Raw genomic sequence first — 11,576 nt, forward strand, 5'->3', positions numbered from 1 at the left:
AGTCGTTAACAGTTTGAGAACCACACTTAAGTGATAAGCCATTGATAATTGCTTAAATCCAGACACTAGACACTTAAATAGTACACACTAGGTGGGCAAAAACTAAGATTGGGTCACTATTCAGATACCCGAAAAGTAGCTAGTTATACACAGATTTATTTGCCAAATTATAGTCAAATCAGTCTGATAAGGGATCTTAAGTGGCTGTAAATATTGGTTCGATCTTAACTGCTTGTTTTTAATTGACGGGAGCTGAATCATATCTTGGAATCCCATACTACTCTAATGTTTATATGGGTGTGCCGGCAACAGTCATTCCTATCACCATCGATTCTTGACCTTTACTCGAAGAACCTAATGCCTAGGCACACGTTTTAGCGCTGCTTCGCAACAGTCAAAGCACTCATACCACTGTGCGTGCCCCAATAGTGCGTTCTTCGATAAGGAATCCACCCGATTTGGTCGTAGTTTTACTGGAGATCTGTGTCGCCTTATCAGCCGAGTGCTTCATTCACATAGTGCTGACTCACGCAGGCATTGTTACATTGAACTGAAACGATATTGTAATTACGATGAGCGTGCACATGTCTTTATTTACTTTTATTTAAATGTGTAATCAACCTGCAATGAGATAACCATTTTCAATAAAATGAATAAGCTCGTCTTTATTTCAATACACTGTATTGCTTTCTTGAAAAGGGCCTTACATTCAAAACCTGGAATATTTGTATAAAAATGATTTGAAGCAGTGGATGGAATAGTACTACTCTATCCACAATAAAACAACACCTTAAAACTAGTGCACAACTAGAGTTGCATTCTTCGAATTCTCCAAATATTTGTCTTTGTACTGATTGAATAACTTCTCCACGGCCTCAATGACCTGTCCATGCACTTCGTCCACATACTGCGAGTCTGGTTGGTCGCTCTTCACAACATCGATTGGAGCACCAACTGGGCGTTTAAATATTATTACCAGTTATCTTTCAAAAATAATCAAAATATTACTTACCAACTTGGACAATGCGTCGTCGGAACGGCAAGAAGCCAAATGTGTAGTTGAAGAATCCGCGACCCACAGGAATCAGCGGAGAAACACCGGTCAGTTTTTTTACAAAGTCCTGAAACCGGCGGAGCAGGGAACTGGGTGGATTCGCCACCTGATCGAAGATGTCTACCTCTCCGAAGGAAAATGAAGGAACAATCGATGAACTGAAATCAGGATGTGTAAATAGAATTTCCAATTATGCTCAACGCATTACTTACCCCGTTCGAATGGCCATTTTCACGAAGCCCTTTCTATTCTTCAGGGTTAAAATGTACTGCCCAGGATGAGAGTCCATGGCTTCCTGGGCCCCTCCAACCAGTATGGCCACTGCGTTGGATGTAAAACCATCCTGGTTATCCTTGTGCTTAGGATCATTTGATTTGCTGAGCATACGGATCAGCGCCTCCTTGGACACTGACACCAGACCCCAGCAGCGGAGCACCTCACGCATGAAGGGAACGTGGAAATGCTGATCAAGAGTGCCCAGTTTGGGTCGCACTTGGGGGAATAGCTCCAGCCACTTTGAGATTTCCAAGCCCATGTTAATGCCAATGCCTGTTCTACAATACAAATCAGTGTCTATTTATATTTGAACGATTAGATTGGCTATCTGTCAAAGTGCTTACCCCAGAATTCCGTGGGGAAAGCTGGCCAAGATGTAGTTCTTAGTAGCTGGCAGTTCGGCTGTTTTCACCAGCTCCACGGGAAAGTAATCGCGATAGTGACGATGTAAAGGGTTTGTGCGGGCTATCATCCAGCTGAGCGAGGTACACAGCGATATAAAATTACAGAGACCTTCATTTGTATTCTACTTACCCATTGCCATCCACCACAGATTGTGTTTTCTTGTGATGCACAAAGACATAGGCCAAGTATGTTACCATCAAGCTGCGCACCAAAACGCCTCCATAGATCTGAAAGGAAACTTATGTTCTGTAATACTCATGAAAATAACTAAATGATTTTATTTTACCAGTGATCCGGCTACTAAAAGGAAGGAAACAGATAATAGAATCAGAAGCATGGCGGTGAAGAAGGCCGTGACCAGTATCTGCATTCGACGTTCCAGAGGAACTCGAAGCGGTGCCCATTCGATTTTCATCTCTGCTGTGTCCCCAAAATGTCAAAAAATTCCACCAGCTGCTCTTTCGACGGTTCTCCCACGACTGATTGATATGGAAGCCAGCGACGGTCAAATGGCCCTGTATTAGACTTATACTTATCCTTATCGGTATTCGGCTTCATGCAGGGCGCCCGCATTACCTGCTAATCACAAACTAACTAACCAGCAGTTCCTTGTGTGGGTGGTCTGATGTTAATTCGCGATTGGAGTGATGAAGATTATTAAGTCGGCATGCAATCGCCGCCTGGGTGCAAAGGTATGCGGCAATTCCTATGAGATTACCCGTTTTGAAGAGAGTATGATTCAATTAGCACTTCATCCTCTGGGTCGTATTTCTTCAAACTAACTTATAAGTTAGTTAAGTGATAAGATCGCTTATTTTTATACTGCATGCAACGAAAAGCGATTATCGGATTACTAACACTAGTATAATGAAATAATTGCCTTCTGAACTGAAGGCTGAAGGCTTAAAAATCTGTAAAACTGGATTAACAGGTACTACAAGAATTTAATCATAAAGCTGTGTCTATACATTTGCGCTGTAAAGACCTTTTTGAAAATTCTAAACTCAGTGTTTTTTTAAATTAAACGCCAAAGTGTACTGATCGTTGATCAACACGGCTTTTTAGTATCGATAAATAAATAATTTCGATAGCTGGCTGGTGATAGTTCCTTATTCAAAATTACGATCACTGCACGTCGATTTAAAAAGCTTTTATTGCAAATTAAAAAACCCTCATAAAATAAGTAATTTTGTTCTATTAAATGCTTATAAAGCACTTATTGATCACATTGTCTAGACAATCACTTTTCAACTAGTGAATAATCAGCTTGTCCTGCTTGGAGTTCGGTATGTACTGATCTTTGTACTTGGCAAACATCTTCTCCAGATCAGCAATAACTTGGTTGTGTATTTTATCCACATAGGCTGCTTCTGGTTGATCGCTTTGAACCACATCGATTGGGGCGCCAACTGAAATATTTAAAGCATTATTTAAGTCTCGGAAGTATGAGACATTTGAACGAGCTGGGGACTCACCAACTTGGACAATGCGTCGGCGGTTGGGCAGAAAACCAAAGGAGTAATTAAAGATGCCCCGCCCAACGGGAATCAACGGAGATATCCCCGTAATCCTCTTTACAAAATCTTGGAACCGACGAACCGGAGAGTTCGGTGGATTAGCCACCTGATCCAGAATGTCCACCTCCCCAAATGAAAACGTGGGCACAATCGAAGACCTAAAGTGATGCAAGAAAACTATTAAATCTTACTTTTAGTTATATCCGAACCTACCTACCCTGTTCTAATGGCCATTTTAACGAATCCCTTGCGGTTCTTTAGGGTCAATATGTATTTGCCAGGGTGCGAGTCCAGTGCCTCCTGGGCACCACCCACCAGAATAGCCACCGCATTGGAGGTGAACCCATCCCGATTGTCCTTGTGCTTGGGATCGTTTGATTTGGTGAGCAGGTATACTAAAGCATCCTTGGAAACCGATACCAGGCCCCAAGATCTCAGAAGACCACGCACAACGGGCGTCAGGAAGTTTTGATCCAAAGTGGCCACCTTGGGCCTTACCTGCGGGAACAGTTTCAGCCACTTGGAGATGTCGAGACCCATGTTGATGGAAATGCCTGTCCTATCAGAGTTTCAATATGTGCATAAGTAGGTACATAAATGTTTCGTCACCTAAGCAACCATCGATAAGATTGACTATCAGTCAATGAGCTTACCCTAAAATACCGTGCGGGAAACTGGCCAAAATGTAGTTCTTGTTCGGAGGCAGCTCTGCGGTTTTGACCAGCTGCACGGGAAAGTAATCCCGATAGTGTCGAAACAGCCAATTATTGCGGCTAATCTTCCAGCTATAATGGATTATTTTAGCTTTTAATGTTCTTATAGAGTCTTATTGGCGCCTACCCATTGCCATCCATAATGGAGTGAGTTCTCCTGTGATTCGCATAGACGTAGACCAAGTAGATGACCATTAAGGTGCGCCACCAAAGGCTACCATAGAACTGGAAGATAATGCGTTACTTTTGAAGATATTAATACACTACTTAATGATATTTACCAGCACGGCTGCAACAAAAAAATAAGATCCAAAGGAGAGTATCATAAAGGTGAGGATTAGGAAGGCCATGGCGAACGTCTGGCGACGCCGTTCCATGGGTACGCCAACAGGAGCCCACTCGATTTTCATGGTTTCAATGCGATCGAACTCGAAAAGTCGAACTACTTGGTAGCACGGTCCTCCAGCGACTGAAAAATGTCCAATGCTTAGTTACCATTTCTTATCCTTATCAGTATCCGCCGATGGCGCAAGTTCGTGGCTATCGGTATCAGTTGTTAAAAAATACCTCCGATTTAATGGCTATTCGCTTGGGGTGCTTAAAAATTCGAGTAATCAAGATAATCACTTGCTCTATATGGACGTCTGGCTAGAATGGCGATATGATCTTATATGATATGATCTTATCATTGCTAACAACAGCCGGCTTTTACATTTGCCCAATACTTGCGATATCATATGTATAATATATATTACTGTTTTCAAATCTTAATTGCAACTGGTTTAATGGCCTTCAGAAGAGAACGAAACGGCTTGTACGACAACCTCCTCACTTTAATTCAATGGGGATTAAACTAACCGGGCCGGGAATTACTCGTATTCACAGGCTAAACAAGACGTTCTGTATTATTATTATTATTTAGGGGGAGAGCGCATAGCAAATGTTTACACACGTAATGGAGCGTTTTAGGAGCAGAACCGACGACGCGAGCGTGCAATATTTAACTAAACGGGCGAGTGGCACTGAAAAGTCAGAGAGCAATGCTCGAGATTCCCATGTGAGTGTTTTGACTACTCGAATACTTGCAACAATTGAGTCACCGACGTAATCGAGCGTTCTCTGTGTGAATAACCTGAATCAGAAGCTGAGGTCATGTGCGTAGAAGTCTGTATAAGAAAATACATGTACAGGCAGCTCTGTTACAATTGAAATGGAACCAGGGAAAGCGTGCTTATGCAAAAGCTACAATGTGAGCGAAATTTGCATAGTTGATTTGCTTAAGTTCGAATATTGCCGCCCAATATGGACGGGTCTTAGTGATGGAACCGGGCAGCACTGCATTTTGTGTTATCGGCTTATTGCAGTGCACACTCTTTTGGCGCAACAGATTATTGCAGCTTGAAATACATTATTTGCGGTACCACTAATGAGAAGTTGGAAGAGGAATCGAATTCAAGGTTCTATGCTTACCATTCGCCCAAGGGAATGCCGAGCGATTGCCCAAGCCGCCCTGGCGCTACTGTGACGGAGTAGCCATCAAAATTTTGCATTTCAAATGAACCCTAGTCCAATCCCATCCAACACGATCCAGTAAAGTACGATGCAGTGAAGAGGTGAAACACAAATCAAAACAAAATAGCGCAAAATATATTCAGCGAGTCCGCCGCCTCTCATCATTCCTTCTTCGTCTTCGTCGCTTTCCACCATCGCATTTTGGGCCTCCGCTTCGCAGATCCTCAGTTCAGCAAGACAATCCGAGAAGGGCGGCACTGATCTCAAAAACTGGGCTCTAGAAACCACACAAGTATTTGAAACTTCTGTGTGTGCTATTGAGTGTTAAAAACTTAGGGATCACCGAATGCTCGTATCAAAGTGCGTTGCAAAAGTGCAATAAACTTAAAGTCGCTTTTTTAGAAATACACATTCTTTTCAACACACACACAACGAAGAACTAAAGAAGGTTCTTTGGAAGCAGAACAAGGAAAATGCTGATTTTCTATGCGAAGTACGCATTTATCTTCTGGTTTTTCGTGGGAAGCAATCAAGGTGAAATGTTGCTCATGGACAAAATCTCCCACGATAAGACACTCCTCAACGTCACCGCGTGCACCCAAAATTGCCTGGAAAAAGGCCAGATGGTAAGTTTATTATTCTGCAATGCAGTAATAAAACGGTTCTGATTGAACCGCAACTTAAAAAAAACCCACACTGATAGAAAACAACGCACCCACTTGAAAAGTTCAAACACTCCATAACCAATATCGCATGTTTCTTCCCTTGGCAGGATTTCCGAAGCTGCTTCAAGGACTGCAGGATTAATGGGACATTTCCCGGGACCCTACGCAAGGTGCAGGATAACTACCAGCTGAACATGCTGTGCCGCACGGAGTCCGAAATCGTTCTCCAAATAGATTGGGTGCAGCACAGCAGGGGAAACGAGCCGGCTCCAAATGCCACTTACATAATCAGGTTGGATGCTGTCAAGGACAAAAACAAAGAGACTACGCTATACCTGGTCAGACAATAGATTCAATCTACTTATTCTTTATTTATCTAAAGAAAATTCAACTAATCAATGCCTAATAATAAGTTCGATTTACTGACTGGAACGCTCCTCTATTCTCTTCGGTTTTAGTCTGATGATAACTTTCTCATCCTGCCGGGATTGGAGTCCAACTCCAGCCACAATATCACCGCCCTGGCAATGCATGGAGATGGCAGCTACTCGCTGATAGCGAAGGACCAGACCTTCGCCACCCTCATCCGAGGCTATCAGCCCAGCAAAATGGGAGCGGTGAATCTGCTGCGGTTTGTACCCCAGCCAGATGACCTGCGTCACATTGCTGCCGAGATTGAGTGGAAGCCATCGGCGGGTGAATAGTTCCATCAGTTGAGCAAACCCACGAACTATCCTCTACTTTCATATTCCAGAGAGCAACTGCTACTTCGACATGGTGTCGTATTCTACCAACAGCGTGAATATGGACGAGCCACGGGAGGTGCAGTTCCGGGATGTAAGTACGCCATGGCGCCCCTGCAAAGGTATAGAAAACCTAATCTTTTCCTGCAGCGAAAAAAGCTGTACCGGCACACGGTGGACAACTTGGAGTTTGACAAACAGTATCATGTAGGCGTTAGAACGGTGAACATAATGAATCGTCTGGAGAGCGATCTGCAGTGGCTGCCAATCGTAGCTCCAAGCTGCTTGGATTGGTACCCTTATAACTACACACTCTGCCGTAGGTTTCTCGACAGTCCTTTATAATATTAATAACATTGTTCCACCCTTTGATAGCTCCCCATAAGCCCGAGAATCTTACTGTGACGCAAAAGCACTATCTGCCAAATACCTTGGCTCTGAACATCACCTGGTCACGACCCAGTTACCTGCCGGATAACTATACACTGCACATATTTGATCTGTTTAAAGGAGGTACGGAGCTCAACTATACACTTGACCAAAACAGAAGCCACTTCTATGTACCCAAGATCACAGTACTGGGCTCCCATTTCGAAGTACATTTGGTGGCCCAGTCGGCAGGCGGAAAAAACGTATCCGGCTTGACCCTGGACAAGGTTCCTAGAGGTGTGTTGCTGAGTGGTATGTACGCTGACAAAAAATGAAATATTTAGGCATCCATTTCCGTTCTTCCTTTCGATCAGAGGGCAACATGGTCAAGCTGGTACTCTTCATTATCGTGCCAATTTGCTGCATTTTGATGCTGTGCTCCCTGACCTTCTGCAGACGGAATCGATCGGAGGTTAAGGCGCTGCAAATGGAGGCTAAGGACGCGAAGGCCAGTGAATTTCACCTCTCCCTGATGGACAGCAGTGGCCTGCTGGTCACCCTCTCGGCCAACGAAAGCCTGGAAGTAATGGACGAGTTAGAGGTGGAGCCTCACGCCGTGCTCCTCCAGGATGTCCTCGGCGAGGGAGCCTTTGGCTTGGTGCGACGTGGAGTGTACAAGAAACGCCAAGTGGCCGTCAAGTTGCTGAAAGGTAGACCCTTTTGTATTGAAGTTCTTGAATGAATCCTTTAATGGATTGTTTATTTCCGTACCCACAGATGAACCAAACGAAGAGGACGTATATGCGTTCAAGTGCGAAATTCAGATGCTCAAGGCCGTGGGCAAGCACCCAAATATTGTGGGTATCGTGGGATACTCCACTCGTTTTAGCAATCAGATGATGCTGCTAATTGAATACTGCAGCCTTGGAAGCCTGCAGAACTTTTTACGGTAAACTGTTTTTATACATATTAGACAACTAATGATCCTTAAATATATTACTTAGTGATGAGTGGAAGTTCAGGCAGGAACAAAACGCAATAGGTCTTAAGAAGAACCTTCAGCACAACGTGGACAACCGACGGTTTCACCGATTTCCTCGTAATTCCATCCATGATCGCATAGAGGATATCAACAATTCGATACTGTCCACTGTGGAAGAGGAGAGTGATTTGGATCGGACACATTCAAGTCGATGTGAGACCTACACCCTCTCTCAAATCACCAATGCCGCCGAAAACAAGGGGTATGGCCTGGAGGATATTGAAAACATCGGTGGCAGTGATATTCCCGAAGCCGCAGAAGCTCCAACGGTCCAGTCACAGCAGAAGCTAAGGCCGGAGGTCAAGGAAGGCACGAAGCAGGAGTTGAAACGAATCTTTGAGAACAAGGAATACTTTGATTGCCTCGATTCATCGGATACCAAACCCAGAATACCATTGAAATACGCAGATTTGCTGGACATCGCCCAACAGGTGGCGGTGGGAATGGTAGCTTACTCCTGTTTGATTCCTAAATGTATTTTAAATGTGTAACAGGTGTCATTTGGCATTTTAGGAATTTCTGGCCCAAAACAAAGTAGTGCATCGGGATCTGGCTGCCCGGAATGTTCTAATCTCCGTAGATCGCAGCATCAAGATAGCAGATTTTGGGTGGGTTTATCTGCGACTTCAGTGATTCGTGAAGTTATTTTGTATTGTTTTAAGGCTGAGTCGAGATGTTTATCATGAGAACGTATACCGAAAGTCCGGAGGAAGTGGCAAGCTGCCCATCAAGTGGCTCGCGCTGGAGTCCCTCACCCATCAGGTGTACACCAGCCAGAGCGATGTGTAAGTATATATTTTTTGGTTGATCCGATTTCTTAGCTGATATGCTTCCCACCTAGATGGTCCTTTGGTGTTCTGCTCTATGAGATCACTACGCTCGGTGGAATGCCGTATCCATCGGTGTCTCCCAGTGATCTCTTGCAGCTACTACGACAAGGTCATCGGATGAAGCGACCGGAGGGATGTACGCAGGAAATGTGGGTAGAAGTGCTTAAAGTAGTGCATAATTGTATAAAATATTTGCTTAACTCAGGTTTTCTCTGATGGAAAGTTGCTGGAGCTCCGTGCCATCACACAGACCAACATTTTCCAATCTTAAGCACAGACTTGGTGTCATGATTTTGGCCACTAACGATGTTCCAGAAAGGTTGAAACAACTGCAAGCAGCAACTGAGACAAAATTAAAGTCATGTGACAGTCTAAAAAGGTCAGTACTCCTAGATACACCTTAGCTCAATTATACACTTTACATTTGTACTTCTTACAATTTAGTAAAGTGGAACAATTGCCCTGCGAGGAAGAGCTGTACCTAGAACCTTTGAATTAATCTTCATTGCTTTAAGAGGATGCTGAACGAGTGCAATACATTATAAATTCGAGTTCCATTTCAGACAATGCTAAGCGGCAGATAACTTTACATAGCAATAAACATTAAAGATAGCTTAAGAAAAAAAAACTTTTTTTAATGCATTTTTTTTAGAGCCATCTAGATATGTATAGACTTAAACTTCTAGCAGAACCCGAATTTTTGGCTTCGACTCGCCATTTCAAAATGTTTGTGCCTTCTTGCGGCTTAAGTTTAGAAAGAATAATCAGCATCATTTTTGAAAATTCCAAATTGAAAGTCGGTCCAAGCTGGCTTGCTTACACTGTTTCAATTCTACTTCTGACCACCTCGATCGATGTGCATCCACTGTTGTCGCCTCCGCCGGACACCATGTCCACCGATTCCCTACAGCTGTCCACACTGTCCGGTGCGCACCATCTCCAGCTGCTGCCCACTGGGCAGTCGGCCCTTCACCGAGAATCCTTTTATTAGGGGTCAGGATCGGGAGCCAACCCCTGATCCCTGTGACAGCTTGCCACCTCGCTGGCTTGAGGTCAATCGACGGGTCATTTACGCCTTGGCGAATAGATTATATCGATCTCCAGAGGCTGCTCATTATATTTTGCTTCGCCTGCTTTATGCCAACTATAGAAAAGTGATGATGATATCCCGAAAACGGAGGAGATACAGAGTGCCACTAAGTGGGTTTCCAGATCAGGATTTGTTCTCCGCTAGCGCACTTTTTGATAGCAATGGTTATCTCTCCGATCCTATGGTTCCCGAAACTCTTGGAAAGCTACTCCACATGATGCAGGACTATATCCTTCGGTTGAGGGCGTTGAATCGCAAATACAAGTGGTACGGAAACGGCGAGGACCTTGGAGATGTATTGCTCCTATTGGGGGAACAAGACGAACTGGTAAGATTGTTAAGAAATCTCTTTGGAGACAGCGATCTTGTGTCCATTCCAAAGCTCCTAGGCGCCCTCAGCGAACTGGAAATCAATAATTTATTCGGCAAGTGGAAGAAGAAAACCGTGCCCTGCATGGTGAGAAGTATATCCGATCTCTACTCAGAAGTGACGGAACCAAAAAGTCCAATTTTGATATCATTAGCGCACATTTTTAACAAAGAAGTTTCCCCGTCTTCAGTTGGGCCGAGCCATTTGAAAAACATCTCAAATTTCAGTAGAAAGTCCTTGCCTGTGATAGGTAAAAATTCACCCTCTTTTGGAAGTAAAAGTGAAAAATGCATTTCAACATCGAAGACAAATTTAATCCCAAGCAGTATAAAATGCCCCCAGAAAACCAACATCAAGCAACCAGCAATCAGTACACGGATTTTAAATCCACCTTCCAAGAACGCACAAGAAGATTCCATGGACGGCAAAGCTATTTCCACCAAACCAAAGCAATCTATTCATAGCCCCTTCGATTCCCAAAAGAACTCCACCTGGATGCCTCGCCACACAGACTCACATCGATTGATGACGAATGGTCGGATTGCCGAAAGACGGGTCCACTACTGTAAAAATCAGGATGAGCAACTGAGCCTGTACAATTTACTAAGAAGGTGACCGGGTAACAGCGACACATCGTTCATTTACGGAAGCCTTCCATGGTAAACAGTACCAAGCATTATGCCTTGTCACCGGTACACAGAAAATCTTTATGCAACTCAAGTCAGTCAACCAATTAATAAGGCAGCTGAGCCAACATTTTTTCAATGGAGCAGTTGTCCGATCCATTGGTTGAGCTGTTGAACTGACCACAGCAAATAAGATAGCCACTGTTCTTATCGTATATTTTATGAACTTATCATCATTAAAAGAAGGCCTAAATAATGTGTCCAATTTCATAAAACTATGATTTACCCCAAGTGAAATAAAGAAAAGAAAAAAGCGCATCAGCATGTTTTACCTTAAATATATTTACATAAGTCTTAAGTAAAC

General features: G+C 43.7%; 4 protein-coding genes across 8 annotated transcripts; 2 read left to right on the top strand and 2 right to left on the bottom strand.

Annotated features, from left to right (window-relative positions):
• Positions 1 to 645: 645 nt before the first annotated feature.
• On the bottom strand, positions 646 to 2,514 carry LOC6541593 (diacylglycerol O-acyltransferase 2). 2 transcript variants are annotated; one of them, XM_026978794.1, is made up of 7 exons: positions 2,312 to 2,514; positions 2,022 to 2,250; positions 1,865 to 1,962; positions 1,675 to 1,806; positions 1,267 to 1,608; positions 1,013 to 1,212; positions 646 to 954 (listed from the first exon to the last, which is right to left on the bottom strand). In XM_026978794.1, the coding sequence occupies exons 2-7, from the start codon at positions 2,148 to 2,150 to the stop codon at positions 797 to 799; spliced, it is 1,059 nt and encodes a 352-aa protein (XP_026834595.1). In that variant the 5' UTR covers positions 2,151 to 2,250; positions 2,312 to 2,514; the 3' UTR covers positions 646 to 796. The 2 variants fall into 2 exon arrangements, with proteins under 2 accessions (XP_026834595.1, XP_001970582.1); XM_001970546.3 differs by having other exon boundaries at positions 2,022 to 2,514.
• A 365-nt stretch (positions 2,515 to 2,879) lies between these two features.
• Positions 2,880 to 4,971, bottom strand: LOC6542039 (diacylglycerol O-acyltransferase 2). 4 transcript variants are annotated; one of them, XM_026978745.1, is made up of 7 exons: positions 4,918 to 4,971; positions 4,247 to 4,434; positions 4,093 to 4,190; positions 3,906 to 4,037; positions 3,470 to 3,811; positions 3,211 to 3,410; positions 2,880 to 3,144 (listed from the first exon to the last, which is right to left on the bottom strand). In XM_026978745.1, exons 2-7 carry the CDS (start codon positions 4,373 to 4,375, stop codon positions 2,987 to 2,989), a joined length of 1,059 nt encoding a protein of 352 aa, XP_026834546.1. In that variant the 5' UTR covers positions 4,376 to 4,434; positions 4,918 to 4,971; the 3' UTR covers positions 2,880 to 2,986. The 4 variants fall into 4 exon arrangements, with proteins under 4 accessions (XP_026834546.1, XP_026834544.1, XP_026834547.1 ...); XM_026978743.1 differs by having other exon boundaries at positions 4,824 to 4,969; XM_026978746.1 differs by lacking the exon at positions 4,918 to 4,971 and adding an exon at positions 4,721 to 4,753.
• Positions 4,972 to 5,295: 324 nt separating this feature from the next.
• LOC6541144 (tyrosine-protein kinase receptor torso) lies at positions 5,296 to 9,744 on the top strand. Its single transcript, XM_001970548.3, has 14 exons — positions 5,296 to 6,103; positions 6,250 to 6,480; positions 6,601 to 6,838; positions 6,897 to 6,979; positions 7,036 to 7,204; positions 7,261 to 7,566; positions 7,629 to 7,964; positions 8,032 to 8,203; positions 8,259 to 8,742; positions 8,810 to 8,904; positions 8,959 to 9,081; positions 9,138 to 9,275; positions 9,332 to 9,505; positions 9,571 to 9,744. The coding sequence occupies exons 1-14, from the start codon at positions 5,951 to 5,953 to the stop codon at positions 9,623 to 9,625; spliced, it is 2,757 nt and encodes a 918-aa protein (XP_001970584.1). The 5' UTR covers positions 5,296 to 5,950; the 3' UTR covers positions 9,626 to 9,744.
• Positions 9,745 to 9,864: 120 nt separating this feature from the next.
• On the top strand, positions 9,865 to 11,201 carry LOC26527074. The gene has a single exon (XM_015160114.2). The coding sequence runs from the start codon at positions 9,981 to 9,983 to the stop codon at positions 11,199 to 11,201; it is 1,221 nt and encodes a 406-aa protein (XP_015015600.1). The 5' UTR covers positions 9,865 to 9,980.
• The last annotated feature ends 375 nt before the right edge of the window (positions 11,202 to 11,576 follow it).

This window comes from Drosophila erecta, unplaced genomic scaffold (assembly GCF_003286155.1).
Source record: "Drosophila erecta strain 14021-0224.00,06,07 unplaced genomic scaffold, DereRS2 tig00000055-arrow-pilon, whole genome shotgun sequence".
In the NCBI taxonomy this organism is placed as follows: domain Eukaryota; kingdom Metazoa; phylum Arthropoda; class Insecta; order Diptera; family Drosophilidae; genus Drosophila; species Drosophila erecta.

Bases quoted from the DNA above. Each gene is read 5' to 3' on its own strand.
- LOC6541593 (XM_026978794.1), bottom strand. From the start codon at position 2,150: ATGAAAATCGAATGGGCACCGCTTCGAGTTCCTCTGGAACGTCGAATG. The intron at 1,609-1,674 runs GTAAGCACTTTG...TTTGTATTGTAG, and splicing joins TTTCCCCACGGAATTCTGGG to AACAGGCATTGGCATTAACA. The intron at 1,213-1,266 runs GTAAGTAATGCG...TCCTGATTTCAG, and splicing joins AAAATGGCCATTCGAACGGG to TTCATCGATTGTTCCTTCAT.
- LOC6542039 (XM_026978745.1), bottom strand. From the start codon at position 4,375: ATGAAAATCGAGTGGGCTCCTGTTGGCGTACCCATGGAACGGCGTCGC. The intron at 4,191-4,246 runs GTAAATATCATT...ATTATCTTCCAG, and splicing joins TTTTTGTTGCAGCCGTGCTG to TTCTATGGTAGCCTTTGGTG. The intron at 4,038-4,092 runs GTAGGCGCCAAT...AATCCATTATAG, and splicing joins TCCATTATGGATGGCAATGG to CTGGAAGATTAGCCGCAATA.
- LOC6541144 (XM_001970548.3), top strand. From the start codon at position 5,951: ATGCTGATTTTCTATGCGAAGTACGCATTTATCTTCTGGTTTTTCGTG. The intron at 6,104-6,249 runs GTAAGTTTATTA...TTCCCTTGGCAG, and splicing joins GCCTGGAAAAAGGCCAGATG to GATTTCCGAAGCTGCTTCAA. The intron at 7,965-8,031 runs GTAGACCCTTTT...CCGTACCCACAG, and splicing joins GGCCGTCAAGTTGCTGAAAG to ATGAACCAAACGAAGAGGAC.
- LOC26527074 (XM_015160114.2), top strand. From the start codon at position 9,981: ATGTGCATCCACTGTTGTCGCCTCCGCCGGACACCATGTCCACCGATT.